General features: G+C 36.5%; 4 protein-coding genes across 10 annotated transcripts; 3 read left to right on the top strand and 1 right to left on the bottom strand.

Annotated features, from left to right (window-relative positions):
* Positions 1 to 40: 40 nt before the first annotated feature.
* Positions 41 to 6,476, top strand: LOC111810449 (NAD kinase 2, chloroplastic-like). 2 transcript variants are annotated; one of them, XM_023697160.2, is made up of 8 exons: positions 41 to 432; positions 926 to 2,860; positions 3,995 to 4,116; positions 4,215 to 4,356; positions 4,447 to 4,671; positions 4,810 to 4,884; positions 5,787 to 5,888; positions 6,092 to 6,476. In XM_023697160.2, the coding sequence occupies exons 1-8, from the start codon at positions 232 to 234 to the stop codon at positions 6,293 to 6,295; spliced, it is 3,006 nt and encodes a 1,001-aa protein (XP_023552928.2). In that variant the 5' UTR covers positions 41 to 231; the 3' UTR covers positions 6,296 to 6,476. The 2 variants fall into 2 exon arrangements, with proteins under 2 accessions (XP_023552928.2, XP_086977051.1); XM_087120925.1 differs by lacking the exons at positions 4,810 to 4,884; positions 5,787 to 5,888; positions 6,092 to 6,476 and having other exon boundaries at positions 53 to 432; positions 4,455 to 4,596.
* Positions 6,477 to 7,349: 873 nt separating this feature from the next.
* LOC111810474 (uncharacterized) lies at positions 7,350 to 10,394 on the top strand. Of its 2 annotated transcripts, none has more exons than XM_023697182.2 (5): positions 7,350 to 7,463; positions 7,920 to 8,078; positions 8,739 to 8,790; positions 9,603 to 9,669; positions 10,041 to 10,394. In XM_023697182.2, exons 2-5 carry the CDS (start codon positions 7,923 to 7,925, stop codon positions 10,129 to 10,131), a joined length of 366 nt encoding a protein of 121 aa, XP_023552950.1. In that variant the 5' UTR covers positions 7,350 to 7,463; positions 7,920 to 7,922; the 3' UTR covers positions 10,132 to 10,394. The 2 variants fall into 2 exon arrangements, with proteins under 2 accessions (XP_023552950.1, XP_023552956.1); XM_023697188.2 differs by lacking the exon at positions 7,350 to 7,463 and adding an exon at positions 7,491 to 7,652.
* An 899-nt stretch (positions 10,395 to 11,293) lies between these two features.
* LOC111796981 (uncharacterized) lies at positions 11,294 to 17,231 on the top strand. 4 transcript variants are annotated; one of them, XM_023679822.2, is made up of 10 exons: positions 11,294 to 11,312; positions 11,399 to 12,232; positions 12,972 to 13,231; positions 13,311 to 13,516; positions 13,665 to 13,800; positions 13,934 to 14,031; positions 14,159 to 14,224; positions 14,333 to 14,422; positions 16,075 to 16,251; positions 16,702 to 17,231. In XM_023679822.2, exons 2-10 carry the CDS (start codon positions 11,652 to 11,654, stop codon positions 16,735 to 16,737), a joined length of 1,650 nt encoding a protein of 549 aa, XP_023535590.2. In that variant the 5' UTR covers positions 11,294 to 11,312; positions 11,399 to 11,651; the 3' UTR covers positions 16,738 to 17,231. The 4 variants fall into 4 exon arrangements, 1 of the variants encoding a protein (XP_023535590.2); XR_015422891.1 differs by lacking the exons at positions 11,294 to 11,312; positions 16,702 to 17,231 and adding an exon at positions 14,873 to 15,606 and having other exon boundaries at positions 11,333 to 12,232; positions 14,159 to 14,220; positions 16,075 to 16,213; XR_015422889.1 differs by lacking the exons at positions 11,294 to 11,312; positions 16,702 to 17,231 and adding an exon at positions 14,873 to 15,606 and having other exon boundaries at positions 11,333 to 12,232; positions 16,075 to 16,213.
* Positions 17,232 to 20,600: 3,369 nt separating this feature from the next.
* Positions 20,601 to 23,340, bottom strand: LOC111779578 (amino acid permease 3). Of its 2 annotated transcripts, XM_023659645.2 has the most exons (7): positions 23,181 to 23,340; positions 22,525 to 22,618; positions 22,201 to 22,434; positions 22,036 to 22,129; positions 21,729 to 21,943; positions 21,508 to 21,647; positions 20,601 to 21,436 (listed from the first exon to the last, which is right to left on the bottom strand). In XM_023659645.2, the coding sequence occupies exons 2-7, from the start codon at positions 22,616 to 22,618 to the stop codon at positions 20,783 to 20,785; spliced, it is 1,431 nt and encodes a 476-aa protein (XP_023515413.2). In that variant the 5' UTR covers positions 23,181 to 23,340; the 3' UTR covers positions 20,601 to 20,782. The 2 variants fall into 2 exon arrangements, with proteins under 2 accessions (XP_023515413.2, XP_086985057.1); XM_087128931.1 differs by lacking the exon at positions 23,181 to 23,340 and having other exon boundaries at positions 22,525 to 22,687.
* Positions 23,341 to 27,205: the final 3,865 nt, after the last annotated feature.

Here is a 27,205-nt window from a genome sequence, read left to right as displayed (position 1 = left end):
AAGAAATTGCTAAAAATACCAACCACAAAAGAATTCAATGAAATAATCTGAAATCTGAAATCCGACACTACCCGCCATTTTCCCCCCAACGAGTTCATCCAGTCGTTTTCTCTTCATCCTTCTTCCACTCTTCAATTCTGAAAATCGGAAGAGAGATACACAACGAGCTCACCAAACTGTACATGTTGTTATGTTGCTTCGTGTGGCACTTGGACGCCATCGCCCTCGGTTATGAATCGCTCTTTACCAGCCACCGTGATCCATTCCTATCCCTATCTTTCCCCTTTTCGTCCTCTCCTTCCTTCCTCTAATAATGCCAGATTTCTCGGCTTTCAATTGCACACATGGAGGCGAATCAGGAGGCGGCTTAAGTTTGCTGTCACTGCGGAGCTCTCCAAGTCTGTATCCTTTAATTCTGCCTCCGAATTTCAGGTCTCTTACTTTAATTGCCTATTGTTCTTCTAATTATCTTTCACTTTCGTCGTGCTTTCGATTAACTGCCCTAGAGGGTTGGAGATTTTCATTTCTTTGTCTCTGTGGCAAAGTGATTAAGCATGATGCTGTGGCAATGAGTTTCTGTTACTATCTTTGCTGTGGCATGATGCTGTCGAACTTTATCTACATCGTCTTTGTAGATCGAATTTTCCTGCTTATTTAAACCAATGAATGCCTCCTTGAGATGACCCTTAATTCGCTTTTTATATATTTAGTTCTGGTGAACTTGAGCAACTCGTTCAGTACTTCATATGATGTTTACAGTTTACTATTGCACGTTCTGTTGTCTTATGGTATGATTTCATTGTATCCCATTTTGTATTTGGTCGTGTAGGGAGATAATAGTCTGTTGGATGATTTTCATTTTGTGTTTTAACATTACCCCTTTGATTTTCGAATGTAAGCCATTCCCATTTTTGATCTATTACAGTTGTCATGGATGGGTCCTGTTCCTGGCGATATTGCTGAAGTTGAGGCATATTGTAGAATCTTTAGAACTGCTGAGCGACTTCACTCTGTGCTGATGGATACTCTTTGCAATCCTTTCACTGGTGAATGTAGCGTTTCGTACGATGTTACTCCAGGGGAAAATCCAGTAATTGAGGATAAAATAGTGTCTGTACTTGGTTGCATAGTATCGCTTCTAAACAAAGGAAAGGAGGATGTACTCTCAGGAAGATCATCTGCCATGAATGCTTTCCGGGGTGACAATTTAGATGCAATGGAGGATAATCTTCCTCCACTTGCTGCCTTTAGGAGTGAGATGAAAAGGTGTTGTGAAAGCTTGCATGTTGCTCTTGAAAACTTTTTGACTCCTGATGACGACCGGAGTTGGGATGTATGGAGGAAACTTCAGAGGCTGAAGAATGTCTGTTATGATTCTGGTTTTCCTAGAGGGGAGGATTATCCCTGCCATACATTGTTTGCCAATTGGAATCCTGTTTATCTACATAACTCCAAGGAAGAAGTGTCCGCCAAAAATTCTGATGTGTCCTTTTGGAGTGGTGGTCAGATAACAGAAGAAGGTCTGAAGTGGTTAATTGAGAGAGGATTTAAAACGATTGTTGATCTTAGAGCAGAGACAGTGAAGGATATATTCTATAGTGCATCCTTACATGATGCTATTGGTTCTGATAAAGTTAAAGTGATCAGAATTCCTGTTGAAGTTAGGACTGCACCAACAGCGGATCAGGTCGAGAAGTTTGCATCGTTGGTTTCAGATGGCAGCAATGGGCTGATCTATCTTCATAGTAAGGAGGGCGTGTGGAGAACATCGGCCATGATATCTAGATGGAGGCAATATGCGACTCGCAGTGGATCACAGTTCGTCTCTAATCAGACAATTGTTCCAGCCGATATTCCCCTTGGAGACACCTCTCCCAAATTGGTACAAAATCCAAATGGAGCAAAAGAATCTCTGGAAATTTCTACAGTTGAAAAAACATCTTCATGCAATGAAAACAGTCGATCTTTGCTGCTAGAAAGTGCTGATCATCGTTCAATTAACAGAAAAAATAATGCAGAAGCTGATAAAATTATTCAGAATGAAAATGGAGCTTTCAACGGGTCTATTCCTACACAAGATCTGACATCTTTAAGAGCAGATCATAATGGGGAAGAGCATCTGTCTCAATTTAGCGTTGCAACTGACCCTTTGAAAGCTCAGATTCCTCCATGCAATATTTTCTCAAGAAAAGAAATGTCCAACTTTTTCAGGACCAAAAAGATTTCTCCTCAAAACTACTTGCACCGTAAAATGAAAACAAATGAAAAACGGCCACCTTCTACGGAGTTACCTATGAGCAGAGTTCAAAAATTTAGTGTTGACAATAGTGATCTTAAATCTGGGCTTGTTGAAGCAGGAAACACTAATGGCAGGCCAACTGTGAAAGAGACGTTCTCAACGACTCATTATTTATCTACTACAAATATGAGGTATGTAAATGGTGATAGTCATGTATCTTCCAATCCTGTTCATAATGAACTTGGAGTGGATGGAAGGAATCCTCTGATGACTGAAGCCTCTACTGCTGTTGGAGATAAATTTCAGTCTAAAGCAGAAACAAACAGCTTAAAGAGCAATGGTCAAGCAACTTCAGTTTCTAGCAATGATGAAATGGAATCTGTCGAGGGGAATATGTGTGCTTCTGCCACTGGTGTTGTAAGGGTGCAATCAAGAAGGAAAGCTGAGATGTTTTTAGTTCGGACAGATGGGTTCTCATGTGCCAGAGAAAAAGTGACCGAATCATCTTTGGCCTTTACTCATCCTAGTACCCAGCAACAGATGCTCATGTGGAAATCCACTCCTAGGACTGTATTACTTCTGAAAAAGCTGGGTGAAGAGCTGATGGAAGAAGCTAAAGAGGTAACATAAAGACTGAATTTGGAATCTCGGAATATACCCGTTCATTTTTAAAATGATTTATAATTTTACATGGAAAATTACATCCCTAATTGTTAGGGGAATGGTGAACTGTAGATACTGTTGGTATACACATTCAATCAAACTTATAAATGTATAGGTCCTGGTTATGTCAGAAAATAAGTGGAGTTCGTGCGTTTGTTCTTACTTTGGTCTCTTCTTTTTGTTGGACTCTCCATAGTCGAAGACCGGAAAGTACGTGAAAAACCGTGAAGAATACTTCGAAATTGTTGGATTTGCTAATTAGTAATGTTGTAGTTATTTGTTTGTAAATATTAATGGTCAGATCTTTTGTCTTTATTGTTATTATTTTGTTTCCATAATAATAATAGGTTCTCTTTGTATAAGTGACACATATTTGCCATATACAAAATGTGAGATCCCACATCGGTTGGAGAGGAGAACGAAACATTTTTTATAAGGGTGTGAAAACCTCTCCCTAGTAGACGCGTTTTAAAAACCTTGAGGAAAAGCCTGAAAGAGAAAGTCCAAAGAGGACAATATCTGCTAGCGGTGAGTTTGGGCTGTTATAAATGGTATTTGAGCCAGACACCGGGCGATGTGCCAGCGAGGAGGCTGAGCCCCAAAAAGGGGTGAACACGAGGCGGTATGTCGGCAAGGACCCTGGGCCCCAAAGGGGCGTGGATTGGGGGGTCTCACATCGATTGGAGAAGAGAACAAATGTCAGCAAGGATGCTGGGCCTCGGAGAGGGTTGGATTGTGAGATCCCACATTGGTTGGGGAGAAGAATGAAACATTCTTTATAAGAGTGTGGAAACCTCTCCCTAGCAGATGCATTTTAAAAACCTTGAGGAGAAGCCCGAAAAGGAAAACCCAAAAAGGACAATACTTGCTAGCAGTGGGCTTGGGCTATTGGACAAAATCTTTTATTCTCTAAACTTAAAAAGTGAAATAAATCAAGCATGACAATTATAATATTGTGTTTGTTCAATTTAAGGCTTCTCAATATTCATGGAGGACTGTTGTGGAACTTCAAATTCTGACCTGGGATGTTTCTCTTTCATTTGTGATTATTTCCTGTCTATTTGAACATTACCTTTTCTCTTATCTTTGCAGGTAGCCTCGTTCATGTATCATCAAGAGAAGATGAATGTTCTAGTTGAACCTGACGTACATGACATATTTGCGAGAATTCCAGGGTTTGGATTTGTCCAAACCTTTTATAGTCAAGACACCAGGTACTGCATTTTTTCAATCTTAAATATGATTACATTGATGTACTAGTCGACGTTTTCATTTTCAGGGATTTGCTTATCCTATTGTATGCTTAGTGCAGTGACCTACATGAGAAAGTTGATTTTGTGGCCTGCTTAGGTGGAGATGGGGTTATTCTCCATGCATCAAATATATTTAGAGGTGCTGTTCCCCCGGTTGTTTCGTTTAATCTCGGCTCTCTTGGATTTTTGACTTCCCACACTGTAAGCTCTTTTGACTCAGGCTTTTCAGATTCTTTTGATTAACTTCAACACTAATTATTATTTGTTTGATAATATTACTTTTTGATACAGTTTGATAGTTATAGGCAGGACTTAAGACAAGTCATTCATGGAAATGATTCACTGGATGGTGTCTATATAACTCTAAGAATGCGTCTTCAGTGTGAAATTTTTCGAAACGGCAAAGCTATTCCTGGGAAGGTATTTAATATTCTCAATGAGGTTGTTGTTGATCGAGGCTCCAATCCGTACCTTTCTAAAATTGAATGTTATGAACACGATCGTCTCATAACGAAGGTGGGTTTCCTTTTCGAAAATTAGTCCAATTAATATGTAGATCATCACATTTTATCTTCAAGATTGATATTATGAAAACCATTGGCTTGCAGCCACCAATCATAAGATGGTTACTTCTTGTATGGAAATGCATTTCAGGTCCAGGGCGATGGAGTTATTGTGGCCACACCTACGGGAAGCACTGCTTACTCTACTGCAGCAGGGGGTTCTATGGTAAGCGAATGTTTTCGTCTCACGCATGCAATTGATTCTTACCGACTCGAAAGATCTTTTTTTTTTTTTTTTTTTTTTTTTCTCACAACTAATTTATATAAATCTTGGTTTTATGAAGCATTATGCATTGTTGCTTGTACATTGGGGTTTCTTTTTACATGCCACATTCTGAAGTAGCGGCGATATGTATGCATAATGGAAGCCGTAGTTCTTGATCATTGAGAGCTTGGATGAAATTACTGATTTGGCTAAGTTTAAAATCATACGAATATGATTCACATTTTTTACTTGTCATGCATGAAAATGTTTTATTTTATGACTGGTTTTCGAAGTGTTCATGCATCTTATGCAGAAATCTTAACATATCTCGTGTTCTTTCTCTTGTTAAATTTTCCATACCTTTTTTTTCTTCTTCTGGGACTGCTGTTTTCATTATCCAAATTCCAACTGCAATTAATGTCATTATGACTCTTCCTTGTTGTAGAAGATGATTTTGTTTACCTCGTTTAAGTGGTACAGCTCTGTATTTCTTTGAAAATATACTTCTTTTTCTATAGAGGATAAATTTATTTACTCGTTAGGCAAGTGATAAAACGTTTGTACTTCTTGAAAAATTTACTTCTTTATATGTCATACAGGAAGTTGTTTGATTAGAAGGCAAGAAAAATGCAGATTGCTGCCGCTTTTAGGACATGTTTTGGAGTGATTTTAAAATGGTTAAAATCATATCATCATTTTTATGGTTGGAAAATCGCGTTTAAAAGTATAAAATCAAGCATTAACTTGATTTTCAATGATTAAAGACACGTTTTGGAGTAACATTGAACATTAAAATAGTGATTTTTCCCAAACATGAAATGAAGTTATTATGCATTTTGAGCTGATATTCTTGAATGTGGCAGGTGCATCCGAATGTTCCTTGCATGCTTTTCACTCCAATCTGTCCCCATTCTCTCTCATTTAGACCAGTTATACTTCCCGACTCAGCACGACTCGAGTTAAAGGTGATTCATTTAGAACAATGCTATCGAATATCGATACAAGCTCGTGTTAATTCATACATACATTCCCTTAAGTTCTTTAATCTACAAGATTCAAATATCTCCTCAACCTCACATATTAACGTGACACAGGGATCAGATGCATACTTCTTTAGCTTCTTACAGCTTATCGTTTTAACCATGGATGACTCTACTTGTATTGACAGATTCCCGAGGACGCCCGAAGTAATGCGTGGGTTTCGTTCGATGGAAAGAGAAGGCAGCAACTCTCAAGAGGAGATTCTGTTAAGATATCCATGAGCAGGCATCCACTCCCAACAGTAAACAAGTCTGACCAAACTGGTGATTGGTTTCGCAGCTTGATTCGGTGCCTGAACTGGAATGAAAGGCTTGATCAGAAGGCCCTTTGAAGCCACAGCCATAGCCACACCTTCAACTTCATCTCAATTCAATGAGGTTTGTAAATCACTGTACAGATATAGAAAATTTGGTCCTTATAGTAAATAGTTCAGTTTCTTTTTCTCATCAAAAGTGAAAGAGAAAATGGTTGTATACTGTCATTTGATAGAAATTAGAATATTTATTTTTTAATGGATATTAAAAAAGATAAATCAATTTATAGATTTCTCGATCGAAAATGGTTCTCAATCTATGCTGTTGAATCTTGTCTATCGGGCGCCTGCAGCTGACTCAAGTGCCCTCAGAAACGTACGAAATGGTCGTCTGTTATACGACTCATTAACTATGTCTGGGGTGGGGTTACCTATTATTCGTCGGCAGCCCAACGCACCCCTACTTAAAGGATGTTGCTTAATTACGAAGGAAATTCTTTCTTCATCGCGAGAGTTCCCTTTCGTTAAGTGCATCTAGTTTGGAGTGGACATCATCATCGTTTGCTGACAAATCTAGATCCTCTCTCATCATTAGGTGAGCTAAAGTGGAATAGTATAACCCGCTTGATCGATATGAAAAAGATGCGCTAAAAAAGACCTCCTACACCCCATCGTCAAGTGATCGAGTTTAGTAGAAGTTTGTTCTAACATTTAGACTATTTTGAGGTCAGTTGATGACGAACTAAGTTACTATGAAATTATATTGGTTTCTAGGTTAAGCTATAAAATCTCGATCATTTGAATTCTCCCCTAAAAAAGTTGTATTATTCTAATATTGAAAATAATATCTTATCTCGCTAAAACTTCAAACTAATAATTGTATCGATTTAAATTATTTTAAAATTTCAAATCGCCTCAATAAAATTAAAAAATGATATTTATATTAATAAAAAACTGTTACTAACTTGTTTGATTTTAATATTTTTATTTAGAGAAGTTTTATATATTAATGATTTTAAAATGGAAATTTTAATGAAAGATCTAAATGGATTTATAAAATTGAATTAATTAATTAGTTTGAGAGTTAGCGCCGGAAAAAAATTGATTTTTTTTTTTAATACAAAAATTGATACGACACCGTTTGATGTATTTAGACGCAGGTTTGCCAGAACGGTATACGACATAACGTAGACCGTCGATCGAAGGAGGAACCGAAAGCCTTTGCGATAGAGCTGCTGCTTGAGAGGTATTTGCTTACCACTCCTTCGATCCATTTAGTTGTGGAGGAAATCATGATCTTGATCTAAAATTTACCGTTCTTTCGATCCCATTGAGTGGAATTTGAACTGAATTGCATCTTCTATTGGTTTTTGCTTCAGATTATCTATCTTTGCACGACTTGGATTAATGCTGATTAGTCGATTCTTATAACTAGGTTATCTTGAACTAATCGTCTACTTCCAATGAAACTGAGATGTTCATTATCCATGTTGTTTCGGATCCGCATTTTCTATGTTCCTTTTGTAATTGTTTTACATTTGAATCTCTGGATTATGCATTCTCAGTTAGTGCGAATTGTTCTTCATTTTAATCACTGATCTAGTTTTTTTTTTGGCTGGTTTGTGATTTCTGTTGCTGTAATTACTCGTGGTTTGGTAGTTGACTATTGGTTATGACGTTTTTGTGTTTGTGACTATTGAAGGCCATGGCGGGGTCTGGGAGTTCCATGCTTTACTCATTTCTTCTGTTCACTGTCATTCTTTCACTTCAAGAGATGTATAGAGGAAAATTGGCTTCTTCGGAGCTGTTTACCATACTTGGAGGATTCATTAGTTCTCTTCTATTTCTAGTGCTTCTAACCGTGAGTTCGAACGCTCTTTTATTCTTATACCAGCTTCAAAAACTTGTAGATGCATTTTATCCTTGCGTTATTTCTGGATCCGGTGGCCTTTTCTGGATGGGGAATTTACAGAAACTTTATGAAATAATTCAAGTTTTATCAGTAGTTGATCCCGTTGCATACATCTCTATAACGTATTTTGTCAATACATAGACACTGATCAGTGATATTCTCTAAATGAAATTTAATTGCATATTTCGTGACTTTCATTTTGCGTCAAATTGATTTACAACTTACAAAGATTTCTTCAATATTCCTTTGTTTTTATTTCTAGCCTCCTTTCTTGTAGCGCTGGAGTTCCCATTTTTGTGCTTTTAGTTCTCTCTGGTTTTGTAAGAAATCTTCCAGATTAGATATAATTGTGACATTTTGGACTTGGTTTTTCTGTCAAACGTAATGGAATCAGTTTTATTTTATGGATCAAAGGCAAGTTATGCTTACGTGCCGATTGTTGCATACATTAGCGTACGAACAGAAGATTGAACTCAAGACCAAATTTGTTGCTTTCGTTACAGCATGAAGATGCAGTTTATGAGCTCAATTTATATTTAATTTATGCTTCTCAGCTGAAATTGTTGATTCAGCACGATAATTTGCATTTTCTTGATTTATTTATTTCAGTTCTTAGGAAACTTCCAGGAAACATGTGGCATGCGAACTGGATGGGGAGCTGGTAAGTTTAATGACTCGTGCTCTTGACTTCACATATTTTTCTGCCTAATAAGTTTCTCTAATACTAGTGCTGCAGAGTTGATATATATTTTTCATTTATTTTATAATTATCTCCAGCAAAACCTATCTGTTCTCTTTAAATGTTCATAGTTATTAGGTTTAGTAGCTAATCATGACATTCTGGGGGAGGTTGACATTCATGGAAGCTACAATGTATTCTTATGATATTACTGAGTGGCTAAGTTCCAATAGTCAAATCCTTTGTGCGTTTGTATGTTGATGATTGTCGCGAGCGAGTTGAAAGAATCTGTATGGACCTATGTCTGTAGTTTTGTATTTTTTTAAAATAATTATTTGTATCTTCATCTTGGCTTTGATTATGCTATTGGTTGGATGTTTGTAAATCATGTTCTCCTTGATTCGTCAATCACACATGAAATGAAACGACAATTTCATTGTTTAAACTAGTACTCTCTCGAGTCCTGATTTTGTACCAGAGCTTACTCTTTGAAGAATGTCAAAAGACCGCAATATACGCTGTTGTAATGTCTGCCAATAGAATTCATTTGATTTAATTTGGAACTGGAAGTTGATTAAAAAGGATCTAGAAAGGTTCAAACTTTGTGGATTAAGATGCTCTTTTCGTTTATGTTACTTCATTTCAAATAAATTTTCGTTGATGTTTGTCAAGAACCTTTATGCACGCTAATTCAGTAGACTATAAATTATTATGAACAGCAGCATTGTGCCCACATTTTCCAATTCCTTGGAGATGAATTAAGAATTAACTAACCATTTACTTTTCATTTGCAGTCATTGTAGCAGAAGCAGTTGCATTGATTGCTGCAAGCACTGTTCATAGAGTTTGCATCACAACATGGTATTCTGACTTATCCACATCCTTTTTAAACTGTTTTTCATAGCTACTATCCCTTGGAGAAAGAACGTAGAAGGAACCACTACAAAAAATAATAAAGACCTCGTAAAGATTCAAAAGTTATCATCATAAGGCTAAAAACTGATCCTATCATGGCGTAACGTGCAAGACACGAATTGAAATAGTAATTTCGAAGAGAAAGGGACCAATCCAAGACATTTGTTTCTTCAAATATTGAGATCAATAATAGCTATTATATTATGAAGTAGAACAGCAAGTTCTATCAGAACAATAAGATTCACTATTGATTGGACCAAAATTTTGAGTATCTTGGAACTCTAACTTCAAAGCATTATTATTTACCTCTGCTGCAGTTTCTTGTTCTCCGCTGGACTGCTGTATGAGTTGAACAAGCTTTCAGGTGGCGCACTTTCTAAATCTGAATCTAGAGCCAAAAGGCACTGAGATGGAAAGAAACTAAGCTCTTCAGACAGCAACGGCTTTGTTTTTTAGGTTTTCTTTTACCCCCTAGCCTCCTGCCGCTGCACCCTCTGGTGCTGAGTAGTCGTGTTTTTGTTTTGGTATTAGGAGGGGGCCGTGAGAACAGTTTATTACAATCATAACATTAACAATGGTGTTAACTCCACTGTCTTTAAACACTTTTTTATTTGGTTAATGAGAAATTGCCCTAGACTTTGTCTAGAAAACGAACACTTGAACCATCGAAATCAGATTTCGTAACTCAAATGTGTCTGACCCTCTCTCTTTCATTTCTAATAATATTGACGAGGAGAAAGAACTTCTCACATGGGCTGTTACAAATGATATTAAAGCTAGACATCGAGCGGTGTGCCAGCGAGGACGTTGGACTCTCAGGGTGGGTGGATTGTGAGATCTCACATCGATTGGAGAGGGGAACAGAACATTCTTATAAAAGTGGAAATTTCTTCTTAGCAAGCTGATTTTAAAACGATGAGGTTGCAATACACAAGAAGCCAAAATGGACAATATTTATTGACACTGGACCAACATCTTGGGACCAAATTATATTGGTGAGTTCAAATCCAACATTGGAGATATGCTTTACAAAAGTTACTAAAGTCTTGTACGTTGCCATATCAGCCATATCTCTACACGAAAGTTACTAAAGTCTTGTATGTTGCCATATCAGTCATAGCTCTACACGAAAATTACTAAAGTCTTGTACGTTGCCATATCAGCCATAACTCTATGTGAAGGAGGGAACGGATGAAGAAAGAAAAAAAACTAACGTAATTTTCTAAACTCAAAGGTCTAGTTAGCAAATAGTTGCTGTTGCTGCTGTATTATATATATATTTTTTGGTTTAGGGACAAAAATGTAAAATTTTCAAACTTAAAAGTACAATTTTTTTTGTTTTAGAGAATATTAATTTTATTTTCATTTGAAACAAACATTCCATCCAAGATAAATTTTACTATATTTATTTTAATGTTTCTAATCTCAAATAAAATATAAAGAAAAAACTTATAAATTTAAATTGTTTAAAATGAATGATTTGTTAGGAAAAGTCAAGACCTTGACTTAAATAATGAATCGACATGACGAAGGGAGGGAAAAGGAGAGTTGGTGTTTGCCGCGTGGCTTCCACTCAATTTATTCGTGCGGTAATTTCTCATTCTGGATTTCAAGCTTCTTTAATGTTTATGGTTCAATTATTTTCTGCATTAATTCTTTGCCCTTTCCACCTTAGAATTTGTTTTGAAGAACAGTAATCAAGCGATCCCGTTTTTTGGATCCGCCTTTCTCCGGCTCCAGTTTTATGCTGTTTTCCAGTTCCTTTCGTTCTGATTCCTGCTCGCTTTTGGTTTGAAGAATTTTGGGTTTGCTTTAAGAGGAAGAAAAATTCTCACGCTTACTCTACCTTTTTGTTGAGATCTACGGAATCGGAAATTCGAGCCTGAATCTGTGATCCCCACTGTTCCAATTTTGTGATTACGCCTGCGATGGACGATTTTGGGGTATTGACGGAAAGATTTGGATTGAAGCCGCAAGGAAAATCGGCTCCAATGGCTGCATCGAAGGCATCCACTTCCTCAAACACCTTCCAGTCTCCGAAATCCGGGTATAATTCGGGTTTGAATGGCAATTCCTCGTTCGATTCTGGCTTTGGTGACGTATCTTTTCAGAAAAACACTAAGCCCGGGGGGCTTGATGATTATGGTGATTTTCTTGGGAGTCTCAATCAGCCAACGAAACATTCGGGGCATTCCGGAAGTTCTCCGTCTTCTTTTGATTACGATTCAATATTTTTTGGGTCGAAGAGTTCAGATCCAACTTATGATGATGTTTTTGGTGGGATTCCCGGATTCAAGAGCTCGGTTACAACAAAGACGGAGGATCCGGTCCGATCGTTCTCCTCATCAACGAATCAGAACTCTCAAATTGATGATTTGTTTGGTAATTTCGGCAGCAATGTGGCGAAGACAACAATTCCGAAGCCATTGAAAAAGGCAGCAAATAATAATGCAGCCACTTTTGATGAATTGATTTCTGGCTTTGGCAATGGCAAATCTCGAACTAATAGGTATAATCAATGTATCATCCTGCATAGCTCTCTACATTATGCTGTTGGTACCAGAAAAATGTGGTTTGATTTCTTCTTCTTGTTGGTGAGTTTGCTCTACCATTGTCGTGCGGGTGTGGATTGAACATAGGAAAAGATTGACGTAGAATTTAGCTTAATTTATTGTGTATTTCTAGTTTCTTACAATTCATATTGGAAGCTACCGGGTGCACCTATAATGAAATAACAATTTCATTCCTTACACTGTAAGATTAGCTATAATAAAATGCGTACAACTAAGCCAATTTCCTTGTTTTGGTTCCCATGTTTTCGACTTTCTTTACTTACCTCAAGTGATCTATACTAGCATGCTTCCATTTGTTTCTCCTTATGAGGTGAATTAATGCTAGCTTAACGTTCCTCTCCAATCAACAGCATTGTATTGTGTTGTTAACGAAGTACAAACTATCTTACTGGAATGAAACCGATAATATCGCTTCTGCTATTGAATACCATGATGGCTTAACAATTCATCTTATGGTGCAGCAACAGAAACGCTCTTCAATAGGAAAAAGAATATTCTTGATTGTTGCAGAAATCTATTTTCTGTATTCTCTATGTTCCCTTTTTGCCAAACTCTCTATGGTGTTGTTCACCTGGTGACTTCCATCATGATGTCTCTATTCGAGCATTTCTATTTTTTTCGTACGTGTGAGTACTTGTAAAACTGATGCATTCTATTTTTTATTCATTTGACCAGAGCGAGCGTTCTGGACAATCTGACCCAGCAATCAACTTCTCATCCAACTAAATCAACTTTCGGTTCAGCCAAAGATCCTTTCATAGAACTAGAATCAACGTCAATACCAACTTTTAGTTCGTCTAAGGCTTTTTTAAATCCGTTGGAGGAAATTAGTAAGTTCAGTAGTTCTGGAGGCACAAAATTTGACAGCCCGTCAAATTCTTCCTCACCATTCAGGGTTCCTCCAATACCAAAGCCAGGGCAAAAGGCAGATAAAGGTGCTTCAGCTTCCTTATATTCATAAATATTGATGTCCAATCTCATCATAATTTGACAATATCGAGATGCTCTGTGCAGTTAAGAGTTCCTCTTCCTCTCCTATAGATGAATTGGAGAACTTTGCAATGGGAAAAGTCAATGCCTCAACGTACACAGTGAATAGAAATGGTAAAGATGCACATGCTGCAGGAGTAAATCATCAAAATACTGTAGACGATCTGGACTCCTTTTTCAATGCAGGTCCTCGATCAAAGAGTGTTCCAAGGTCACGAACAACAACTCCGGTGAGACGCATTCAACACCATCGAATTTTTCACAAAAGAAAAAAGAATATGAAAATTTGTTGCACTTGCAAGCAATATTGTATTTGTTTATCAGTATCCTAAACTACTGGATTGATAGTTCTGTAAATGTTGTGGGGTTATTTTTCAGGATCCTCTATTTGACGTTCCTAAGTACAACAAACCACCTGAAATACCGAAAGGAACTTCTTTTGCAGCCTCATCCAACATAAAGAAATCTTCTTCTGCTCTAAATCTTGTGGATGATCTTACATCGGTTTTTGGAGGTGATATACCATGAAGTGCTGCTTTAGCTACGACTATATGCAAATGAACACTATTTTCTCATCTGTTTTTTTTTTTTTTCCCTCCAATTTTTTAAATTCTGATTTTCCCCATCCCTCCTTTTTCTCATGGTAGATGCTCCTTTATTTGGACATTTTGATGAAGTTGAGGGAGAGAGTGAAGAAAGAAGAAGAGCCAGATTGGGTCGTCTACAAAGGACCCAAGAGCGTGCAGTTAGTGTTTCTCTTTTCTTCTTCTTCCTTCTTTGTTACATTTGGGGTACCTTATAAGAAGCTAGATTTCTCTTCTTTGCTGGATGTTTTTGTCATTGAATTGAAAGTAGTTCAAATTGATTCTCAGGCAAGAGCAGTGGCTGATTTGAATCAACGTGACTTTCAAACACTGCACGAGCAAGAAGAGAAGTGTGTTAGTATTAAATTGCCATATTAGTCTTTTGTCTTACAAGTATAGTTCTCATTTGGGTTAAATCCAAAGGCTTGGTTGGTTTACTGCCAATTTTGTTTACTTTGACAGAGGATTGCCGAGTCTTTAGATGTTGCTATCAAGCGCTGGGCTGCAGGGAAGGAAGGAAACATGCGTGCACTGTTATCATCATTGCAATATGTGTGTTTCTTGGTTCTAATTTTTCTCTTTCATTCTGCTCCTAACCTATTGCCCTTTTTTTTTCTTCTATTTTTGCTTCTTTCTTATTTTTTTTTTAATTAGAATTGAGGATACATACACACCAAAACAGAAGACAACCTAAGCCTTAGGGATGAGGGATCCTAGCGTGTGCAAAGTAGGATCAAACAGAGGCCTCCAATAAAAAAAAAAAAGAAAAAATGAGGGCAGAGGGAATATTACAAAAGATTATGTGTAAAGCATTCCAATTGAGGCTGTATACTGAAGGTGCCCACAAAAGTTAACAAAAGTGTACTTTATCTGAGAAACATGCATAACTTCTTTCTTTCCGAAGGAATGAAAGAAGAGCTCTAGATTTTGTCCAAACGATTTTACTTTTTTTTAACCACCATCCTGAAATTAAGTCTAAAAGCCCATCTTCATTCTTTTTAGGAGGACACCAAGCACAATCAAAGTGATTGCAGATGTAATTCCTACCTTTCTGCGCAAAAGGATAGTGAAAGAACTGGTCACTAGTTTCAGCATTGCTTTTACACGTCAAACACATAGATAGAGACACGGCTAGATCTGGATTTCTCTTTTGAGCCCTATCCATAGTATTCAAGCTCCCATGGGCTAGGTATCAACCAAAAAAAATTGTCTTTTTTTTTTTTTGTACTATTTCCTTGCCAAATCAACTCTCTGAGAAAGTGAGACATGGATTCCTAAGATGGTGAACTTTTTTGGCCGATTTCACTGAGAATACCTCAAATGGGTCTGCTGTCCAACAAATCAAATCATTGGCTTGACTGGGATCTTGGAGCAGAACAGCGAGGCTTACTCATTCCTCTAATTTTATATCTATTAAACCTCTTCTCAGCTGAAGATCCCAAGCATTATTGGAAAGATACCAGCTGTCTATAGTGGCTAACTTGGAATTAGACTACATATGGAGGGAAAGGAGCTGCGCAGAAGAAGAGGAGAGGTCCAAGAGAAGGGTTGAAGATTTATTCTTAAAAGATTTAGGAATCTTAAGCTGCTTGTATTTCCCTTTTAATTTTTCACGGGGAGAAGAAACTTTTCACTTTTGGAATTGCTTTATGATGCATTCTGTAGGGTTCTGAGATAGTAAAGACTTGGGATTTAGGAAGAGTCTAGGCTGCTATTGAGAATAATGGAAAACCAAGGTAACTAAAATGCATTAAATTTTCTTTTTGGCTTCGTCAGTACACAAGTTAATACTGGAAACATGATTCAATTAAGACACCTCGAGAGGATACAAAAAGGCTTAAAACAATCATTTATAGTTTGGTACTACTGTAAAATGTAACACTCTTACTTGCCTGACATTGCATCACATTTGACTGTGGTCCTCTGGTTCTGTTCCCAGGGGTTGGACTGTGGTCTGTTTTTATCTAAACAATATTTTTCGTTTATTAATGTGTGTGTATACATGGACATTCAGAACCTCTTGATCCAGTTATATACGTAAGGAAGTATGGGTTAGTTGCTCCTGATGATCATATCGCAGTATATTTTTACCAGATCGAACTCTAACTTTGGATCAACCATCCCAGATTTTCTGCCATTAATTTGCAAACAGCATAGATTCAGTTATTAGCATGCTAATTAATCTCCATTCTACTGCTGATTAGGTTCTCTGGTCCGGTTGTGGTTGGGAACCAGTTTCATTGACAGATATGATTACTTCTTCCTCAGTTAAAAAGGTTTATAGGAAGGCAGTCTTGTGCATTCATCCGGATAAGGTTCAACAGAAGGGTGCCAGTATTGAACAGAAATATACCGCAGAGAAGGTTTTTGATATTCTCAAGGTGACTTGAAAATATTATCATTTTCACCTCTTTTTTTTTTCCCACTATTTAGCATCCTAGTTTCGAGCCTGCATCTCAACTTGGTTTCTGATTTCTAAACGATGAAGGCATACGATCTTTCAAGTTTGTTTACATGTAGAGAACTGGGTTATTTGTTTTTAATTAAAAATTTCATGGAGCTTCAACTCTCCAATGCAGATGCTGATTATGTATAGAATTAGAGACTACTTGATGATTTCCTCTTTGGAATGTTTCTATGTGAAAATATAACAATCCTAGGAGAAAGAAAGAAACAAATGATTTTGATTGATGACTATTCTTCCCATTTTACTTGTACCAAGAATTGGCTGATCAATTTATGACTGCTTTTAGATTCGAAGTCTAATTCAATTACTAGTTTTACTTGTTTTAACTGTGTATTACCGTCAAATTTTTCTTACATTGAAACAGGAAGCCTGGAATAAGTTCAGCAAAGAGGAACTTTAGACACATCTTGGATGATTCTTTTCTTCAACCACCATTTCACCTGCAAAGTATGAATATTCTACTCAGGGAGAGACGACTAAACTAGCATTACAATCGTCGGCTGTTTTCTTCAGGTCGGTCTGGAGGCCATGGCGGCCATAATCGTGTTCAACATATTGTCAGAGAAAGAACTAAATGGTCGTCATTACTTGACATTGGGGTAATACTTGGATCCCATAGGTTAAACCATAGTTTCATACCCAAATTATATTGTGATTTATCTCGTTCCCCAATAAAATAGAGCTGATGATTCTTTAAATTTGCACCAGATTCATTGTTTTTGTAGAGTTTATTTCTTCCATTTTTCCTCTTTCTTTCTCCTGGGAAGGAGTTGTGGGTTAAAAGTTGAAACATCTTCCATCCTTCCTGTATTTTGCTGAACTGTACATTCAACATTTTGTATTGTATGTTGCAGGAGTATCCTTGAGTTGTGTAACATGTGGAAACTTTTCTCATTAACTTTCTCATTCTTTTTCCAGAATGGTTCTTTCCTGGAGCCTAAGTGAACTGGTTAAAACATGTTATTGAATAAAAGGTTAGAGGTTTGAATCTTACCTCCATATAATGTTGTAGTAGAAAAAAGAAAATGCCCCGTGTTTCTTTTTACTTACCTTTACAAGGTTGGAAAGTCAGGTGGTGATGCCCAGTTTTCTAACTTTTGTGGAAGAGACCAACCATTTGATTTGATGTTTTGATTCGATTTGATTCGACTGATACTTCTTTTTCAAGAACTTGTATGATCCAAATTCTATGATGATTTAGGGGTAAAATGAACCAAGCTACACTATATAAGCAACTAGATAGGCCAGGCCAGGACTGAATGTCACTTTGAAAGTGAAGAGATTAGGTTTCTGTCTTAGACTTCAAGACTCATCTCTCCATTGAGTTGGCAAACCTTCATTTGCTTTACTTCCATTACAGAGCACCCCATTAAGTAGGTTGAAGAGAAGAAAAACATCCACATTCATTGTACCAAAAACTGCAGTTTCTCAGTTATAGAGCTTTGTCTTTGCCTCTAATCATTAACCCATTTAAAGCTCTAAAAAAAATGCACTGAAAGAAAGTGGGGAAAGATAAAAACAAACACATCTCGGCCTTTCCCTTGGTCCTTGGAGATTCCTCCAGATCTCCACTACAATCAAAAGCAAATCCCCACTAAAAAGAAAGATGAGAGAACGACAGCAACCCTTTTCCAACGAAATCATGAAACTTCCCGGAAAGATAACCCCACAACCCACTTTTCATCCTTAGTTTTGGTGTTCCCTACCACTAGCAACGAAGCCGCCGCTAAGTGGGCGGCCGCCGACTTGAGACTTTCCGGCGCTTTTGAGTCCTAATGTTATTGGTTAGGTTTGATTTTTAGAGCTTGCTTTTGGCCGATGAAGTAGGAAGAATGATTGTAGTAGCGTAATAGTCCAAGTCTATTGCTAGCAGATATTATCAGCTTTAACTTGTTACATATCGCTGTTAGCCTCACGGTTTTATAAAAAATGTTTTGTTCCTCTTTCTAACTAATGTGGGATCTCATAATTAGGCTGGTACCACTTTATCTCAATAACTTATGTATAATAGTCCATGACTTTGAACATCAATTTCATGTGGACAAAGGCTGTTTTATCTTACTTTCTTTCTTCCCTGCTTTTGATTCGCCAAAGATAAAGTGGTTTTTTGAATTGTATACATAGAAAAATGAGGCCAAGCTTTTGAATTCTAACTTTTAGCTGGCTGGTGGGAAATGTTCTGCACCTTTCAGAGAATATGGAGAGTTCTGTGCTTGAAAAGGAAACATATCAGTGAGCTCGTGGAGACTTGCTTGGATTTGAATTGGCAAAATGGAATCTTGAGTTGCTGTAAGCTGGCAGGAGTTGGATGGTTCCTTGTATAACTTTGGAGAGTTTAGATTCTTGAAAAGTAGAGGGATGGGAAAAGAAAGCGAGTGGGAGAACGTTGTGAGAGCGAGCTTCTACTTTCTCTAGGAGATAACTCGTTCGCACGTGTAAAGTTAAGAAATTAAACTCATATTTGCTTACTAGGGTTTGCTTATCTCGAGCTATAAATACGTTAATCTCGAGAGTTACATAAAACTATATAAACCCACATTTAGGATTCAGATGCCGAACCTTTTGTTACAATAACCCAAGTTTTCATAATTTGAAATCAAACTTATATTTGCTTACGAGGGCTTGTTTATCTCAAGTTATGAATACATTAATCTTGAGAGCTACATGAAACTATATCAACCCACGTTCAGGATTTAGAATCCGAACCCAAGTTCCCATAATTTGTTTCATCGATAAAATCCCAATATAGAGTCTTAACATTTGATGAGCGAGATGAACGATTCAACAAAGACGGTATCTTTTTCCTTTAGGAAAAGAGAAGACATCACTTTCCTCACCCACCATTTGCATAAACCCTAAAGCGAAGATGATAAGTTGATCTAAGTCTTAAATATATAATTTTTGTATGAAATTCAAGTAAAGATTCAAGATTGTATAATGTATGGTTGGTGTATATTGACTTACTGTTTAGAACAGATGTATGAACATGAATTTGCACCTTCAATGGTGCTCTTGAAGGCATCTTTATTTGTCCAACCAATATTCATTTCCATGCAATGGAAATTCCTTGCCCCTTCTTATCTCCAAGAGCTGGAGAGCTTTGGAAGATGATTTTGTTATGGAAAAAGAATTTCACGTTCTTCCTTTCGATTTCGAGCTTTCTCCAGACCTCCGAGAAAAACATGAAAAAAATGCTCGAATGGTACGATCCCTCCGTCACCCCAAAATAAAAGGGGCGATCTCATAGTTCTTGATCTGTAAAGATACATTGTTAGGTGCTCCGTTTTATTTTCCCATTGAGGTCGAACCTAAACCTGTGCTCAAGAGATAGTTGTCCATATACTGATAAGGGATGTATGGATTCTCAAGAAGAGAGGAGCCGAGGTGTTCCCCCGAACCGCCCAGATCCCACGAGTAAATAGAAAATTGGATCTACATTAGATCTCACCTGAATCGACCCATCTATCCTCCTGAGGAGAAGTTTGGTTTCAAACCCCAATTAAATGATAAACTGTTCCAGTAGCCATAAATGATCGCTTTTCCTTAATGCCTCATGATACTCTTTTGAGTTTTTGGCTGTCATTAACCTTTACATCTTGTTTAAACATGTTTATCGAGAATCAATTCCTAAGACAACTTTATAATCCAAACCTCTCCAAATCCATCCATCCAAGTATTATTGAGGTATATATAAAGTCTCCCGTGTCAAGTCATTTCTGCATACCATGTACGAGCCCAACCCTATATTTCAACATCCAACTCAAGGGACACGACCCAATGTCATTTTCGTTCGATGTCCACTTAATTCTCGACAACAAATTTCCTATTTCTTTCTCAAAACATTTGAATTCTTACCAAAATTCCCAAAATAAAAACAAGTTCTTAAAACTTAATTTTTTTTTGCTACATGAATTTATGTCTCAAACCATAACTATACTACACAAACACAGAGTCAAACTTACAAAAATGTAGGTTGAATGTTGTTCCACCTGTCTTTGACCACTTGCTATTTTATGGGAATTTGTTTGATAAATGGTTCCACTACTTTTCAGTTTATGCTATTCAAAGTCAAATGTAAGATTATGGTAAGTTCGAGTATTATATGGTAAGTTTCGAGTAGTATAATAACGTCGATTCGAGTACAATTGAGTAAATAATACATAGATTATCATTTTAAAATTCGATAAATTTTGAACTGAAAAAGATAGCACGAAAATGTTTCATTTGTTTTTTAGTTCGATCGGAAATATAAAGGGTTCGAAGTTGGAAAGATCATAGTTTTTAACATGTACAATCATGATTTCATCTATTTTCTTGGAAACAACACTAAAAATAACCAATAGAGAAGAGAAGCTTCAGAGTTTGAAGCCTTTTTTATGAAGAACTTGAATTAAAAATGGCATTTGGATCAACCCCTTTTCATTGCAGCGCCTGATCAATCTGAATCAAAAGCTTGTGCTAAAGGGCTTGTAGGTCTTTAGATCTAGGACGACCCCGGCGACCGAACCGGCCGCCGCTGCTATCGAAATTATGAGACAGGCAACGCTTAAGATTTGCAGGCACAACCATTTTGAACTCCATTTTGGTATCTTCTTTTGAGCAATGTACATCTCCACTGGGAAGTAAACCGTGAGAGGCCAAAATCCTAGAGCTCCAAGGAGTCCAACCACGTCGTTGAAGAACGGGAGAAGCATCGAGATCACGGTCGTCACGATCACGAAAACCGTCCTCCAAACCAACCGGAAGAGGTTGAGTCTGTAGGGGCGGAACCCGGGAATCGGAATCTCTATCTCTTTGGTGATGAATTTACTATCAGGAAACTTTTCAGATGCGTACTTTTCAAAGAAGGCAAAGAGAGGTTGGCAATAGACTTGGTAGGCACCAACAAGATGAATAACAATAGCAGCATTAGCAATGTCAAGCAACCAATAAGGGTTATAGAACCCGAACCCCGTGAGGAGGTTTCCCGGCGACAAGTCCCCGAACGCGGCGTACCCTGCACAACCACAAAGCATGTAGAACAACATCGTGACCGACACGCTTACTAGAGTAGCCTTCTTCATTGTCTTGGCCTCCGAAGGCGGAGATCGAAGAGTGTCCTGTCAAACAAAACATAGCTCAATTAATCAAACCGAATCGAAACTTGACATCGAATTCTTGAGATTCATACCTGTATTTCGATAAGGATAATCGAGTAAGAGTATGCAAAAGCAATGTCTCCAAGAGCTTGGAAGCTCCTCCATACTTTTTGTGTTTGAGTAACAGTTCCAACGCTGATTCCAGTTAAACTCCCTCTAACTTTCCCATTTCCTAAAACAATCAAAACAAGAACATCATCAAAACCCACTTCGTGGAATCCTTAAAACAATCAAAACATGTCTGAAAATTTACCAGCAACTTGAGCAATTCCAAGGCCAAGCCCAATGGTTGAGTAAGTAAAAGACATGACAGCAGCAACAATGGATAGCCACCATAGCTGATCAAAATCTGGGATTTGAGAGAAGATTATCTCTATAATCCCAAAGGCTATCATATAAGGATTGCTATTAATTTGACAAGGATCTTTCCCTCCACTAGCATGGAAGCAATTCGATCTCTTAATTGCCCTGCAAATTCAAAGCCCCTCAAGAACATAAGAACACAAAAACCCCATGAACATAAAGAATCAAATCATTCATCTTTCAAAAATTTCACTCACATCATGCTTATGGCTGAAGCTATTGTATACCCAATTGCCACTCCAAAAAGATTGAGATATTGAACAAGCCCACATAATTTCACATTCAATCCTCCTGCAAATGAATCAAACGTTACCAACAAGCTCAAGTTCAATTGATTGCCGGAAATTCGGAGTTTTTCTCACCAAGATTGGCCTGAACGGCGTCCATATACGTATAATTTCTCTTGCCGGAAACAGGGTCGCCGGACCGGTAACACGCAGAGAGAAGAATGGAAGTGTAATAAGTAACCATGGAGAACAAGAACATAACCGCCGGACCAGCAACCCATCCGAGCTGCGCCGTGGCCCATGCCAATGATAGAACGCCGGAGCCGATCACCGCCGTGATAATATGAGCACTTGCAGTCCAAATAGTCCCTAATTAACAGAACAAAACACCATAAGACTCTGTTTTGAAGAAAAACAGAGAACTCTGTTTTTAGTGTAAGAAATGTTCGCCGGAATTACCAGTTCGTTTGAGGCGGCCATCGTCGTCGAAGCACTTGGAACCGCCTTGAGGAACGGCGGCGGAGGAAACCCCAAAAGCTTGATCTTCACCCATCTTCAGAATCCAACAAAAAAGAACAAAAAAATTCAGTCTTTTTAAAAAAAAAACCAGGCTGAAAGATGTTTTTATGAAGAAAAAGGGACAAAATCTTGGTTTTATAGAGGATGAAGAAAGCACGTGTTGTTTAATCGAGGCTAAAGGATTGGACGCCATTAAATGCGTGTCTACGTTGACTGCCGACTAAATCTTTCTCACTACGTTGACTGCCGACTAAAACTTTCACTACGTTGACTCAAAATCTCAGCTTCCTGTCAGCTCCCATTTTTTATTTTCTTAAAAAAAAAATTGTTGGGTTATTATATATCATATTTCACATCGATCCAACTACACCGAGCATGACTCAACAATAATTGATTGTTACCCTTTTCATTTCGGTAAGAACCCAACACATTGATACCAATAAATTTAACCATACTCGATGCACATCTAATCTAAGTATATAATTAGGTCAAACAACGAGACTTCTAATCAATAACTAACTTCCCTGAAACAAAACAACTACAAACGGAAATAGATGAAATAATACATGGATCAATGGACCAACGGACTGACTGACCTTGATAGATAAATTCCTCGACTCCGTCTAAGATACCCTTCGCTCGAGATGTTTACGTTTGGTTCTCTCTCTCGAACGAAAAGTTTAGGAGAGGAGAGAGAAGGGCCTTAGAGGAAGAGGAGATAATAAGGATGATAAGGGGTTTGAGTTTGTGTGAATCCAAATAATGTCCAATAGGCCTTTATATAGCAAACAAAAAGGCAATATGTACAAGAAACTATGTCCATTTCTAGAGAGAGAAAGAGAGAGTCACGTGCGAGAGAGAGAGAGTCACGTGCGAGCACTCTCCTCCCACCATTATTATTCAATATTTGAAGTAGAAGAAGAAGAATTAGGTTCTTGGATGGTTAAACCTTCGCCATACACAAAAAGAGTGTAGAGGAGCCAAAGAATACATTTTTTTTTTTAATATTTATTTCTTTATTTATTTTATTAATATTAATATTAATAATTTCGATAAAAGCGATTTTATTTAAATAATCTCAAACTCAGTCGACCATCACTCTTTGTGCTCCCCTTCAAATAAATAAATAAATATCTATTCCCATAGGTTGAGGAAGGGAATCAAATTCCCACCTATCATAAGCTCGTAAATAAAATAATATATTATTAAATGACATGTCAAATATATTATATACAAATTAAAATATAAAAAAGTAGGGACGGTCCAAAGGTATGATTTAATTTATTAATATAAATTTTGAATACTCGAAATTTAATCTTTTGATAATAGTGAAAGGAGTGAAAAATACGACCATTGAATAAGGTATAGTATATATTTTGTTCTATGTCTCCAAAATTTTGCTTTTTTGAAGGAATATTATTTGTCAAAAGTTTACGTGTGAAAGGGACGGATAAATGTTTATACTCTTTGCAGCGTATTTTATTATTCATTTTTAATTAAAATATATAAAAAAAGAATCAAAAAAATTTTGATTAAGAGAAAGTAGAGACATTAATCTCATAGATTCCCCATTTTTGATTTCATCAATTGGGCCAGGCTAAAAGTTTTATTTATTTATTTATTTATTATTATTTGAATGGTTATTCTTATTTTAAGGGTTAAATGCGTAAAAATACCATTTTCTGATGCTCGACGTGAAAAAACCAAGCCAATGTGGGGATTGTGTTCGTGGATGTTGTGCATGTTCGAGTAAAAAATTACCATTTTTTATGGCTCAATCATGACTGCACTTTTTTTTTTTTTTGAAGGCTCAGTCATATGGGGATTGTGTTCGTGGATGTTGTGCACGTTCGAGTAAAAAAATGGTACATGAATGAGCTGATAAGATGCATCTTCCTTTTCTATGGCTCAATCATGACTACACCTTTTTTGAAGGCTCAGTCATAGTTGCACCTTCCTTTTTTACGGCTCAATCATGACTGCACTTCAAAGGATGTAAGGGAACGTCGAGGTCACCCAAAATCTTGACTAAATCTTAGGCTGGAATGATATATATTATTATGTTGTAGTTGATTCAATTTGAAGATTCATTCGAAACCATAGGTTCGACGAAGTCGTGATGCCTAGGCATCAATCCTAAGGCAAAAGGAGGAACAAAGACAATGTCACCTAATACAACATTCAAATGTCTCGTATTTTTCACGAGCTTTTTCTTGAAAATGATAGAGAGAATATATATCAAGGGTTGTGTGAAGTGTTAGGAATCACAGACCTCTACAATAATATAATATTATTCACGTTGAGCGTATGCTCTCGTGATTTTGCTTTTAGTTTCACCAAAATGTCTCATACTAATAGAGATAACGTTTCTTACTTATAAACTCGATATTCCTCTTAATTAGCCAAGGTGAGACTACTCCTCTCAATAATTTTCAACGTATTACAATATGGTTCGAATACAGACTAACCCGAGATTATTCGAATAGAGTTCTCAACCTAACCTAAATTGGATTGGATCGGATCGTGGAATTGTTTATTTTATTTTTAAAACACTAATAATTAAAATCTCATTAAATAAAATAAAAACAAAAATAAATTTATGTTTTAAATGTTTAAATAATTTAATACTATGTATCTAATTATGGAAAATGTAATAATTTCTTATTTTTGGTCAAATGACTAACTGTTCAATTAATTAAAACTCATAATTGAGATAATGGGTGTGGGGTCACAATTCATTCTGTTCGTACACGTGGCGAATCCTCCACCATCAAACTTTGTTCTTCAAATTCTTCGTGGTTTGCCTTAGGTCTTTTCATCATGAGGAATCCAATAAGATAAATAAATAATTAATTAAACATATTTAAAGTCGAAATCAAAATTTTAATTTTATTTAAAAAGGGATTTATGAAATCCATAAATTCAAATTCAAAATATTAAAATTTTGTCTTTAAACAAATAATATTATTTAAAAAGAAATTTATCCAAAAGGACATACTTATCTTCAAAAATCCTTATCTTTTCATTTTTTTATTTATTAAAAAAAAAACTTTGAGACATATTTTATATAATTTAAAACAAAATAAATTATGGTTTTTTTTTTTTTTTTTTCATTTCGAACCTTAAAAATAAATAAAAAATAAAAAGAATATACTTCGAGTATAAATGGACCGTTTTTTAAAATTTTGGGAATCTTAGAATGTGGAGGAGAGCACTAAGAGTCATGGCCTATCAAATTATAATAGCTCATCCCTATCAACATATTAATGGTACGAAATAAATAATACTAACACATGTCAACTCATAAGTTTCGATATAGCATAGCCTTAATGGTTAGGTTAGTATATATCATTGACTTCAGTTAGGTCGATGAGACCCACACGTAATAATCAATATGAAAGTAGACGGTACGTTGAAAATATCCTTAATCTCACAGTGTCATCATATTACGTCATACCCTGATATTAATGATCACTGTATGTGTCAGAAAAAAATTATATTTAGGTGACAAGTGTAAAAAAAGTCACTCAAAATATAACACTTGCACATGATGATTTTAATCTAACTTAAAAATTTAGAGACTAAACTTATGATTTAACTCTTTTTTCGGGGGTTGGTTGTCGATTATACGTGTCAAAATCATCAAATTTAAACATTTCTCACAATAATGTAAAAAAAATATTAACCGTAACTCAATTTTTCACCCCCCAACAAAAAGAAACTGTACGTGAGCTCATCTAGTTCAACATAAGGTACTCTACGTATAAGTATAGTGGCTGAGAAACTGGGGCAACCACTCCCCCATGTGCTGATCGCTAGTGCATCCAGGGCCCTGGGTGGGAGGAGACCAGGACTCTGACCGCGTGCCTGTTGAAGAATGAGCCGGCGCATTTGATTTTGCCCAAAACTTTGTTGAGAATTACGGGAGTGAGTCCCACATTGGTTAATTTAGTGGAAGATCATGGGTTTATAAATGGGGATACTATCTCTATTGGCATGAGTCATTTTGGGAAGTCCAAAGCAAAGGCACGAGAGCTTATGCTCAAAGTGGACAATATCATACCATTGTAGAGAGTCGTGATATACAGAGTGCTATACACTAATTTTGTTGGAAATACATATAATATTAGAAAATGATTGAGAATTTGAAAAGTATGTACAACCCATTGAAACCAAAGTGGTTTTTAAAAATAAAAAGGAAATTAAGAAAAATAATTGAAGTGTGTTCTTTGATAATGTGAATGGAACAAAACCCCTCCTATGATTGGCCAATTGGAAGTGCAAGTTGCTTGACAAGATAGACATGTCATACCAGTGGTTGAGAAAGATAGAGACACGTGAATTTCAATTATTTCTTTTTTATAAACATTTTTTAAATAATATTTCAAATTATTTATATTTTTATCCTTAAATTTTGAATTTAGAAATATCTATATATTTTTTTTACTTTTAAATTAAGAATTTAATCTTTTTGGTCATTTCTGTTAATTTTCTATTTAATTAATTATATAATTTATAATTAATTTGCCCTAATTAGTTTTTCTCAAAAATAGAATTAGAGATTTGATACTAAAATATTTGGTTAGAATCAAATCATATAAATGGGTGGAGATAATCAAGC

This window comes from Cucurbita pepo, chromosome 1 (assembly GCF_057944985.1).
Source record: "Cucurbita pepo subsp. pepo isolate OVF chromosome 1, ASM5794498v1, whole genome shotgun sequence".
NCBI lineage: Eukaryota > Viridiplantae > Streptophyta > Magnoliopsida > Cucurbitales > Cucurbitaceae > Cucurbita > Cucurbita pepo.
This window is presented reverse-complemented; position numbering and strand designations above follow the sequence as displayed.